Source organism: Aquila chrysaetos, chromosome 1 (genome assembly GCF_900496995.4).
Source record: "Aquila chrysaetos chrysaetos chromosome 1, bAquChr1.4, whole genome shotgun sequence".
Classification (NCBI taxonomy): domain Eukaryota; kingdom Metazoa; phylum Chordata; class Aves; order Accipitriformes; family Accipitridae; genus Aquila; species Aquila chrysaetos.
The window spans coordinates 27,044,897-27,057,252 of NC_044004.1; the positions used below are offsets into that span (position 1 = coordinate 27,044,897).

General features: G+C 43.3%; 1 protein-coding gene across 9 annotated transcripts in view; it reads left to right on the forward strand.

Annotated features, from left to right (window-relative positions):
- LIMCH1 (LIM and calponin homology domains 1) overlaps window positions 1-12,356 on the forward strand; it is a 181,921-nt gene that overhangs the window by 142,329 nt on the left and 27,236 nt on the right. For all 9 annotated transcript variants that reach the window (XM_030007793.1, XM_030007801.1, XM_030007812.1 and 6 more), the window contains 3 exons: window positions 850-1,004; window positions 1,217-1,619; window positions 5,439-5,660. In XM_030007793.1, coding sequence (XP_029863653.1) covers window positions 850-1,004; window positions 1,217-1,619; window positions 5,439-5,660 — 780 coding nt within the window. The remainder of the gene's footprint in view (window positions 1-849; window positions 1,005-1,216; window positions 1,620-5,438; window positions 5,661-12,356) is intronic.

A 12,356-nucleotide genomic window follows, 5' to 3' on the forward strand; every position in this document is an offset into this window, starting at 1 on the left:
AGAAAGGTAAAGAACCAGCATCAGTGGATCTTCTGGACAATTTTGGGCAGGCAGATTCCAGAAGGAGTAAGATCATTACTTCAACAAGGACATATCTATGTAGCTGGATACAAACCATAGGCTTTTTGCTCTGTCATGTCTCCACACCAACCAGGTGTGAGCCACTTTAGTCTCTAATCTGAGTTGCTCAGATCTGGGTCCGAAATATTGGAGGGTGCCCATGAGGAAGGATTTAAGTTTGGATGCTGCACGGGATTTTTCTGTTAAAAAACCAAAAGCCTGGATCAACCATGCTTGCACGTAGTTGGCTGATAGCATGGGTAAAATATGGGACTATCAGCTCTCCAAGGCAGACTGTCAGTGCAGCTGTAGTTCATGGTGAAACAACGTCCCTTCCTCCAATGAACTCCTGCTTCCGAAGCATCTGATTATTAAAATTCTTCACCAAACATAATTTTTCTACTTCATCTTCCTGGGGAATTGGGTTTTGTCCATAATGCTGGCCATAATGAAAATGAATGCCCTGACTGGTCCTTTTAGGCCAAATTTCCTGGTGTTACTACCTAGCATGCTTCTACAATGCTACAAAGCTAAAAAGAAAATACACCAGTGGAGCTATGAAATCCTTACTGGCTCCTGCTGTTAGGAGAAAAATCAGTCAGGCAACATCTGCATTTTAGGGTATAATCTCCTTTTTTCTTTAAAATAAACATCACTGCCGCAGGCAATGGGAGCCTGGTCCACAGCCAGGAACAAGCGTTGCAAAGTGGCTGGCTGGATTCATTCGTTTCTGTGGCCAGTTTTTACCTATTTGCAACTATGCATTCAGGTGCCTTCCTTTTCTCACAGGACCTGGCTCGGTGGAAGAGTCGTCGAAGGAGCGCTTCACAGGATTTAATAAAAAAAGAAGCTGAGAGAAAGAAAATGGAAAGGTTATTGTCTGGAGACGGGACAAATGAGCGCAGAAAAAGCATCAAAACCTACCGAGAAATTGTGGAAGAGAAGTACGTTGTTTTACTGAAGTACAGTGGCATGTCTGAAAATGCTGTGTGCTCCAGAGGTGATAGGTTCCAGAGGTGATAGGTAACTGTGGGCAGCCGTGCCTGCAGGCCTGGGATGAGGGAGAGGGAAGGTTGTTGATGGAGCAGAGGAGGTAGGAGTGATTTTCAGCATTAATTTTAATGCGATGGTCTCTCTTGTGTTGTCTCCCTTGCAGAGAGAGAAGAGAGCGGGAGCTTCATGAGGCATACAAGAATGCAAAGTCACAGGAGGAGGCTGAGAGCATCCTCCAGCAGTACATCGAAAGATTCACTATCAGTGAAGCTGTTCTTGAGCGTTTGCAGATGCCAAAAATTCTGGAAAGAAGCCATTCAGTGGAGCCAAATTCCCCACTGAAAGACCCAAATCCTTTGAGATATTTAAGGCAACAGTCGCTGCCTGCTCCAAAATTCACTGCCACCATTGAAGCAACCATTGTTCCCACCACTGAACTAGAGCCCAGTGGTTCGACGGGCCGCACATCTCCCAGCAAAAGCGTTGTCTCCAAGGCTGTGCCTATGCTGACACCCAAGCCTTACTCACAACCCAAAAACACCCAGGAAGTTTTAAAGAACTTTAAGGTAGGATACGTTGCACTCCCCAAAGTCAATCAGGAGGCAAAGAGATCCTGACTAAATCATCCAAACATGTAAATGTTTGCAATTAAGTAGAAAATGATTGCAGCATTCTGATATTAGAAAACTCAGCTTCATGCTCTGTGCTGCCCGGGCTAGTGGTCTCTTCTTGGTTACCAGCCTTCTTAGAAACTTGACCTGTTCAGATGGGAATATTTGTGCTGGTCATTTTTCATCAGGCTAAATTTGTCTGGGGAAAGACAGGGAAAGGGGGACCTCTAACAAAAAAGCAAGGCGTTTTCTGAGAAAGAGGTTAGGAAAGAGTATGTTGTCATGGTTTTTTGTTTTTAAACAAAAGGGAAGGGGCAGGGAGCATGGAGGCCCTGACTTTCGGAGCAAGACCTGAACTGGCTTTTGTGTCGGGGTCTGATTTTTGCCATACCCAAACAAGCCTGTCCTGTAAAGCCATATCATGAAAGCCTCTGAAACTCTGCAGTGTGCATGTATTCTGTGTGGAGAGTCTCTACTCCTTCAGAGTCAAGAGCCAGCTTGCCCAAAGATACTCTCTGTCCTAAACATGCTTCTCAGCAGGGATGAATGGGGAAAGCTGCTTCGCTGATGTAAAGAGGGGATATAGGCTGTCCGTGCAGGTTTAGGGGAACAGATTGGTACTGGGGCAGCAGTGTAACTGGGGATTGCTGGTGAGAGAGGGGGGGTGACTGCGTTGGGTTGCAAGAGCTGCACAAAGATTATGGGAATAAAACAAGTAAGAGAGGTTGGATGAAAGCAGGGCTGCCTGGAATAAGGAGGCAGCTTTGAGATTTTTGGGGGAAGGGGCTAGGAGAAGAGACTGAAACTGGGATATAAAACCTGAGGAGTGTATCTTTGGACTGGGTGGGTGTGGAGAACAGGAGTAAGATACTGAAACGATGGAGAAAGCAAAGAACTGGGATGTGTTAGCGAGAACAGGCCAGAATAAGTCAAGAAAAAATCTGCTTCTCACAGTGCCTGTACCAAAACTGGAGCTTCCTCAAGTCTCACTGTAGCCTTGTTGTAAGCAGTGTGAAGCCTGCTGGCATGGGTGCCCCCAGCCTGTAGAGTTTAGGTCCCCCTTGTGTCTGCCATTGCTATCTGCTACTTTGCTAGTGGCATGCAGGGGTCCCTGCAGCCCTGCTAACGTCCCAGTAGCATTGCTACCATGTATATTCAGGTTGTTTACTTTCAAAAAGTAAGTCAGCTTTGTATAGGTAGTGAAAAAGTATGTTGTGATGTCTGTAATTTCCTGAAGTCTGTCCCAGCTCTTGTGGAAACCCACCCACCATGTTTCCTAGTTGAAATGTGAAACTGGTAATTCCTATTTCTCCTATATCTCAGTTGGTGTTCCCCTAGCGTTTACATTTTAGACATCAGCGAATCATGGATCTTTGTTTTTTTCCTGATCCATGCCACTTTCTTCCTCAGAGGACCAAGATGTGTGTGTGTATCACCTTCACGTTAATGCATATATAGTTCACATGTGCAGGGAAAAACTAACCTATGGATGCTTCTACCCCCCACTTACCACCACTAAAAGTCTGTCTAGATCTTCTTTGCGTGATGTGGAAGAATGTGATTTGTCTCAGTAAGGCTCATTCCCTAGCACATATAGCTGTAGCGTTATTTTCCCTTGAAACACCAGTCTGTCAATGATTCTCGGTTCTGGTGACAGTGTGTTGACTTGCTCCAGATCAGAAGGAAAGGAGTATGTTTGTTTAACTCTGCAGCCAGGGCATCTGTCCTGATCATTCAAACATTTGGTTTTTCTCCTTAATATAAATAGAGAAATGTCTTAGTCTAAACAGAGACACTAAAATGGATGGTGCAGCCTGCCAGTGTTTTCCTGGCTTTTTTATTTCTGAGATCTTTCATGACCTGCCTCTGTAGTAGGTAATCCAGCACAGAGTCCCAGAAGACGTGGGGCTCAGTATTTGCTCACACTTGCGTTTGGAAATAAACCCTAGGAGTGGTACTGTGTTGAGTGGATGATGGCAGTGAGGAAAGGGAGGGAACCTTTTCATTTGAAAAGCAGTCAGAAAGGGTGAAACTGCTTGTGGAGCTGGGCTGTTTCTCCTCCGCCTGGGGGCTGACTGCGTGAGGTGCTAACTGCCTTCACCTCCCTGCACATCTGTCAGGGCTGAGGATGCCCAGTGCCTCGGAGATGTCCCCTTAGTTAATCACCCTCAGATAGAGAACAGACCTCTGGATGCATGTATACAAGAAGTCAACAGGAGGAGTTTGCCCTCAGCTTAGCACTGATGGCATATACTAAGTTGGAGTGCTGCTCTTGAGGTATCCAAGCTGTTTACTCAAGAAGTAAAGTACTGAAGATAAGTAAATGGTGAAATAAGGAGCGGGGCAGGGAGGATGAAATGGGAAGAACTTTGTTTTCTTAAGCTGTGTTTCAGTTCGATAAAGCAGTTTTGACACTTGTCGCATCCATTTTCAGTAACGGTGAAGTAAATGAAAAGTTCCCATGGAATGGCTTACCTCTGAGCTTGTTTTTACATGTGTCTTTTGTTTATGCAGTACCTGTGGAGAAACCCGAAATACTAATCACCATATATATCCCAGATAGCTTCTCTAAGAAATCACTGATCGATGCCATTATTCCCCCCAAAGTCCAATGATTAGCAGAGAAGAGTCTGTCCGTATTTACTCCCTCACCTTTGCATTGTCTCCCATGGTGACCGTTTTGCAAGGAAGGATCTCTGTGCACAAAGTAGCCAAGCCCTCCTTCGAATCTATTTAAAACTCACCCCTACTGACAAGCCTATAAACATCTGTGTTGTAGCTAGGCAGGAGCAATACGGTGTTACTGATACCTGGTCCTCTCCTGGTCTCTCTCCAGCTGGGCCCTCTTACAGTGAATGGCCTGTGAGTTCCTTGTAGCAAGACTTTTTTCGTGTATACCATGGCTTCTGCAGACAGCCCTCCAAACTGAAGGAAGTCTTTACATGCCACCTCCATTCAGAACATAATTATGAAGTATTAAAGTCCTGAGAAGAAGCTGTATCAGTGCAGAGGAAGAAGCTAGAGCTTATTTTGTATTTTATTCCTTGCTTAAGGGTTCCTCAGTGGGAATATATGCCCACTAAGGAGCTAGCTTGACCCTGAGAACAAAGTAGTTAAACTATTTCTGTGCTCTCTTTTTCATGGAGACTGCATAAAATCATTTTCTGGGAAAGCAGCTATTTATTTTATTGCCTCGTGGAGAAGATGGAATGCCCAGTTTTATTTGTTGGTTCCTTGCTTCCCTGTTATGAACAGTAAAGAAACAAGTGGGTGAACTCTGCTTCTCCTGACCCTTCAAAGTTGACATGTCAGTGCTTCAGAAAGCACAGTCTACTAACACTGTGGTGAGGTCATCAGGGTACATAGCAGTTCAGTTCATCAGCGTAATTAGTCCTGGAGAACCTGCTTGCCTCTTGCATGAGGCAATGCAAAACCCAGCAGTTTTGGTCTAAATCTAACCTAAATCTTTGTTGTTCTTTTAAAATCCATTGATCTGTGGTGCATACAAAGGGTGTCTGTATGTTACTGGGAAAACAAAATGTGGGAAACCAGGGAATCCAGAAAAATTATTACCTTCTGCCTGTATTTTGTTTGACACCCCTGGAATAGAGTTTTCTTCTGTTGTGGCCGATGGAATGAAATGTGTGCTTGGCTCTGTCCTTCACTAATGGCACAGGCTGTGTTAACAATTGTCATATCATGTTGAAGTCCTAATTTCCTAAATTCCTTTCAATGCTAATTGTCTCAGCATATTTATTTAACTGTATTCTGCAGGTAGATGGAAAAGTCAGCATGAATGGAGAAAATTTCAACGGCATGGAAGAGAAGGATAAAGAGTGTACAACAGTAATATTTACTCCTTCGCCAAGCAGATCTCTTAAATTTGACGGAGTAGCCAGAGGGGACAGGCCCCCGGTGGAGTTGAAGAAGGACCCCACAAGTGTTGAGCTCAGTTTACAGAGGCCTGCCACTCAGAGTGTGCACAAAGAGCCAACAGTAAGACCAACACGAACAAACCAGCCTTACTTTCTCTGCCAATTTTCTGTCTCATAACGCATTTAATCACTAACTAATGAAACCCGAGTGCTTATGTTTGCTTTATTTCAAGAGGGTGTGCCCGGACCAGGATAAAAAAAAAAAAAAAGAAAATTCTTTGTAAATTAAAGGCTTTTTCCTTTGGGATGTGGGTAGAGAAATGGGAGGGGAAGGTTCAAAAAACTTTTTGCAGCCAGCATCTTTTTTTTTTTTTTTTTTTTTTTTGGAATGTCATGTAGCTGATAAGCATGCTTTAAATGTGCTGGGCCAGGGAGAAATCGACTCTGTGTCCCAGCTATTGTGCAGATTTATTCAGCGCTTCTCCTGATGGTAGCTGATTAGATCAGCAACATAATTGGGACTGTGCGAGCCATTATAATTAGTCTCAGTTTTCAATTTTCAAAGAAGAGGATGTGGATGTGCTGGCAGTTTCGAGCATTCAGCTTTCGTTCCCCTCTCAGAAATATTAGAAAAGGGGATAAGCTATTGAAATGCTTGGAGGGACCAACATGCTTCTTAATTGCCTTATCAAAGAAACAAATTAATTTTACCTTTTCATCTTTCTCTCTCCCCCTCTTCCCCAGAGAAAAAGGCAGGAATAAAACTGAAGCGTATCACAGCAGGAATCTAGATGCTACAAAACTGTAATAAAAGTAGATGGTAAAAACAAGAAATAAGGACTGGACTGCAAATAAAGCATGTAAAAGGGTTGCAAACAAGTGGCAGGAGGGGGAATTCTCACCATTCTTTTCTGTGTAACAACAAAGAGAATCAGAGATGTGGTGAGAGTTGAAGTATGATAAGTTTTTGCTTTCATCTCAGATTTCCCAAGCATTGGCCAGATGGATAACACGGAGCAGGCAGGGATCTGTCCTGGGGAGTGATGGTTCGTTCATGCCAAAGGGCTTGTGTCTTATCTTACTCCTCTGCTTCATGCCAGTCTCTGATCATGGACAACCAAGCCATGGAGCCTGCAGCAAGCATGGGAGCTGGGATGTGCTGTGAGCACGGACTTGATCCTGTCAGAGGGAACTGGTATAGAGTCAAAAGTGAATGATTTGCAGGAGAGCAGGCAGGGATGGCAGAGCAGAGGCTGCTCCTGTCAGAATGAATTGGCTGTAAAGGAAAAGCCGGGTAAGCATTGCGTCTGATATGGGAGAGCTGGTTAATGGGAATGTTTGGAGGACAGAGAAGAGCCTCAGCTTGCTGTAGATTAGAAGCACAATGGCGATCAGAAGAGTAGTCAAATGAAAGTGTTACTGTCTCCTTTTTTAGGATTCCCAGACCAGTATAGCTGTGGAAGAGTTGAGAGGAAATTCAGCAACAGAAACCACTGTTAGGGCTTGGGTGTGTTTGTACCTGTTTGATGCCCTCTCATCCTTCCCTTTCTAGAGCTTTGAAGATGATGTGGCCAGCTGAACACAGATTTTTCTGTGTCCAGTTTCTGCTTCCAGTATCTTAGCCCTTGTGGTGATACTAGCAAAGGAGGCAGAAGAGTTTGAATTCTTAGATTCCTTGTGACTCTGATATTTGCAGAACACCTCTTGGTTTGTAAGCTTGAGTGCACTTAATGATGAAGCCTTCTAGAGACAACAAGTGTGCACCCAAATGGTGCTATTGACAGAGTTTCTCTGCTCTAGCTAAGGACTTTATATTGCTAGCTTCACGATTTCATCAATAATGTGACTGGATAGTGCAAATCATTATAATTGCTCCTGGCGCTTCAGCTTCAAGCAAAGGTACGTGTGTCAAGCATGTCAAGGGCAGAGCAAGAAGAGAAGACTGCTTTGGGGGGGTTCTTACATGGGGAAACAAGTGGAATGCACTGAGCGTGATGGGGGGGGAAATAGAAGGAGACCTCCCTGTGGCTGGAAGGGAATTTGCCAGCCTAAAATAAGATTACAGATTCTGTTCTTTCTAGATGTTTGCTTCTCTCTACCCAGCTGCTTCATTTTAATTTTCCAGGTCCCCATGCCTTAAGCGAAGGCATGGGCAGTAATTTAGCTATTGAGCATACAGGAGTGCCCTGGTTCATGGGTGGGAAGGGCTTAGATGCCAGGTTACAGAGATGGGGCATGGTACTGACGCTCAGCTTCTTCACTGTGTGTGTTGGGGCACAGACCAGCAGCTCAATATGGATGCAGTCAGTCTGGGGCCTTACGTGCAAGAATCGGGCAGCTACGCTGGACTCCCTTCACTCAGCCTTCTCCCTGTACCTATTACACTTCAGTTTCTGGACAACTAACACAACGATGTCAGCCTGCATCTGCAGAGACTGAAATGCTAAACTCCTCTCTGAAGGTACAACCCCTACTAGGAAGGCTGGGAATCCAAATTAGGAAGGAAAAGAGCCTCCTGGGCTTGTCCCATTCCTCAAAGAAAGCGGCCTTTTGCTGGGTAGGGTGCTGAGAAACTCTAGCTGTCACTGTGAGCCCTCCAGAGGGGAAGAAAGGATTTGCTTTTTGCCCCAGCAGGATGGGGCTTCCAAGCTACACATTCTTGGAAGTAAGAAAGCCTTCTGAAGCTGCCACTGTATCGCCTGCCACAAGGAGAAACCAGGGCTGTAGTTTTTGTCTGATGCTTAACCCTACTGAATTTTTAGGAGAGGAGGAGAAGACAACAGAAACAGGGATAGAAAAAGCAGCTGAGATGAAGAAGCAGAGCTGCCTGGAATGGAAGGAACGACTACATTTATTTTGCCTTGAGAAAACTTTTACAAACTGAGCATGTTTTAAAAGCCTTTTCTAAACTTGCTTTCACTACCTTTATTTGTATACTTTCCTTTATTGATGTAGTTCTTGTTAGCTATGTCCTTCCCAGGCTTTGAGTAAGATTCACAGGCACTAGTTCCTCTGCCTGTTAGAGATGCTGTTTCTAGGGCGTTTTTTTCCCTCTAGTTGCTCTGAGATTTGTTTTGGGGTTGTATTTTATTCATTATTCATTTTCTGCTCTGAGTCACTTTTGTGAAGTATATATTCCTTTTCATATATACGTTAGCTTTGGCCCTCCTGTCCTACCCTTCTGATTCTCTTCCTGTTCTTTGCGTGCCCCTTCCTCCTCCATCCCTCTTAGGGCTGCTCCCCTGCTGTTTCAGTTCAGTTGTCAAGTAGACTAGTCCTGTCTTCTCTCCACCTGGCAGACTTCCCTTTGAAGCTCTGTAGCCCGGCTCTAAATCTGTCCGGCTGGCCTCAGGCATTGTCTGCAATACTGGAAGATATTGTGCAGCTGTATTTCAACAGCTCTTTTGGCCTGAAGTTTGGAAAAAGGTTTAGTCAAGTTGCACCACTTCAAATGCTAATGTGATTGAGGTTTTTGGGGAGCTAGAGAAGTGTAGGAATCATTTCGTATGGGTGAGACATCAGCATTGGTTGTCTTTTTGATAGAGAACAACCCCATCTGTATGTGACTCAAATAACGACTGGCAGTCAGAGACTGGGAAACGTATGTAACTCCTGCCTAAATCTACTATGAAATGAGATGCAAAAAGCTGCAGCAGGTGGGAAGGATGGTAAAGAAGAATATTTTTAAGAAACTATACTTGTGTCTGTAATGTATAGGTAGAATACTTAGTTGGGGGGGGGGTGGATTTTACAAGAGTCTTACCTTGACTCAAAGTAGCCTATCAAATTTAAGGCTAGGAAGGATAAATTTGACCTATAAGCAGGATGAAAATATACCACTGGTGTTTGTGGAGCAATGTGCTGCTAAGAGAGGCAGTAGGTGAAGCACACCTCTCTTATTGCAGCTGGAAGAACAGGGGCAAAGGCCCAAAGACTGACTGATCAGTCAGTGGCAATGCCAGCAATAACATGAGAATCATCTCCTCACCCTGGTCCTACCTGTCAGCCATTAGGTCGTGTTTTCTTTCCATTATACAGAACAGTTGCGCACATTACAAATGCTGAGAAGTTGTATCCTCTAGCTCTTTGAATCAGAAGTTGGCAAAGTAAATTGTTTTGTTTTAAAACACTATTTGTGCAGATTTTAGTGTAGGGGGATTAATTTGTCAGTGAGTAACATCACTTTATTTTAACCAGTCTTTGTATGAGCATTTAGAAATTATTGGCTTGTTATAGTTCTAATTATAGCTTTGCTCTGATCAACCAAAAAAAAAATAAATATAGGCAGCAACTTTAAAAAGATCAGGGTGGGGTGGTGATGGTGGCTTTCTTTTAATTTTTCACTAGCTAGCTTAAACTTGTCCATTTCTACTCACTGCATGCTTGGCACAAAATAAACTTTTTATATATATCCAAGTAACACTCTCCTTCATCTTCAAAAATCCACTGATTGAACTGAGATTAAAGTATAAGCTTTCTTGTGGTTGTTGGCCACGCTACAGGAGAGCAGGGTTGAAATCCTGATTTGTACATATCTGGTAGGACAAGTCTTTGTTCTTTGATTCATTACAAGAAACACTTGGAGAGTAAGTACGTCTCTTCCAGATTGACAGCTTTGCCTTGAACCACACATGGGAAGATGCGTAGAGGGCTGGACTACCTGAAGGGAGAAAGGTTTAGGATGAGAAGCGAGAGCAGCAAAGCTTCAAAGCAGCTAGAAGGGAACTCTGCTCAGGATTTGGTTACGCATCCAGCGTCTGTGCCTCCCGTCCTCCAGACACCTGTGCACTTTTTAGTGTCTATGAGTGACGGGAGCTTATTTTACATCCCAATTGAGCAGTAATAACTCTAGAGAAATGACTAGCAGGAATACGCTATTTCTTGCAACACTTTCAAGGCTTCTCTGTCAATTACTGATCCGCCCTCATATTTGGTTATAATAGCTGGCTTGAGTGTAGCATTATATAGCTGCCAGATGAGGCAGATGACTTAATGTGTCAGAGCAGTGTTCTGGCTGTAGTACTACACTGGCATAGCATGTAAGGCACTTAGCTGTGGCAGCCCAAGGTCATACCACTGTTACCACTCACAACAACAGAAAATGCTAGCTTTGCTGAGGAAATCATCGTATGAAAATTTTAAAGTCAATGATAAGTGTACAGTTTCAATCACAGAAGTTTGAAAGATGTGCCAGGCAATTTCTACGTGTGGCTATTGATACTGCAACTATTTTCATCCCTGAGTGATTTTACAGAATTTAAACTGTACTTCTACCCTCATCCTTCTCGATACCCCTGCATTGTCGCTGCTTACAGACAGCTTGTTTTGTCATGTTTTCATAGAAAATACAGTAACAATATTTCACATAATTTTGTGTACAAGTAGTGTTAATTGACCTACGTTTTGATTTAATTTACAATAAGGGTTAATAAAGTTCTACTGTAACTTCCTTTGGAGTGTGAATTCTTGTAGTAGTTGTGATGTTCGGTGTTTTAGGAGTTCCTAGTTATTGTATTTTTAGGGTTTTTTAAGGATGTAAGGTTCCGCCACGGCAATAGGCAATGTGGCTATTTCTGGCTTGTATGGTCCTAATTAAAGAAATACTTGGTCTGATATCCTAGTTTATGGGATAAAAGTCCTGTCTGCCACAAACTGAACTAATTTATTTTCATGCCTAATAGGTGTTTGATAACACTACAGAGTCAGCTGTGCTTGTGTCTTTGTTAAATTGATACCTTGGTTAGCAGACCTGGCGTGTTGCTTTGTCCTCTGTTACTTTTGTGCTCATAACTGCAAATGCAGCCACAGTATTTAACTTCCATCATGGACCAAGGCTTCTAAATCCTAAATGGGGAAGTTCACTTTAACTCCTGGGTAGCTAGATGCATGGGGTAATAAAAACACCAATCCAAGTAGACAGCATTCTTCAGTTTTCAGGAGTTAATGAGGCAGTTTTCACACCAGCCTGGATCTGGGGGCAGAGATAACCACAGCCCTTACGCAGCAAAGTTTTTCCTGCTTCCCTTGAAGGTTTCATTGCCTGTGGCCGTGGATGAGCAGGTGTTGTGTGACCTACCCTTGTAGACAGTTGCAGCAGAGCCAGCGTATGAAGTGGCTCTGTGGTCCTGCAGAATGATGTCTCTGCCCGCATGGACGCGTGTGGCTGCAGCGGGTTGGTGCTGAGAGGCTGCGTGGGTCCTTCATCCCAAAGCGTGGGAGCTCCTCTGAAACACCTCAGAAGTGTCACTCGCCAAATTGTTTGGTTTTTCAGTGCCCATGTCAAAATATGATCCTCTTAGGTAGACTGAAATGTTTGTATGCCTTTTTTTTCATGTTCAGTGATAACATCATCATTTGATTACAAAATATTTATGAAATGTGAATGATGATAGTCTATGCTAGAAAAGACATTTTATCAGCTGTATCGGTACAAGAATTTTCTTAAGTGTATCATATACCTGTGGATAAAATACTAGATAATATTACATTACTTGGTATTATAAATAGAATTAGATATAGTGGGAATGGGAGTGTTCCCCAGTGAAGTTGACTTAATTTTTTTATAAATTACTTACTAATCAGTTTTATATTTTTAGCTTTATGTCACCGGCATTTAATTGCTCAGCAGAGGGAGGAGGAAGTGTCAAGTCTCGTGAGCAGGAACAGAACTTCGGCAGCATGCCATTGCAAAATTCAGTTTTCCTGCAGCAAGTAGTAGCTCACTCTTTTTTTTTTTTTTTTTTTTTTTTTTTACTCCTCTCTGAAAGAATTTCTATAAATAACATCTATGTCTGTACCTGGTTCAACCTCCAGGATA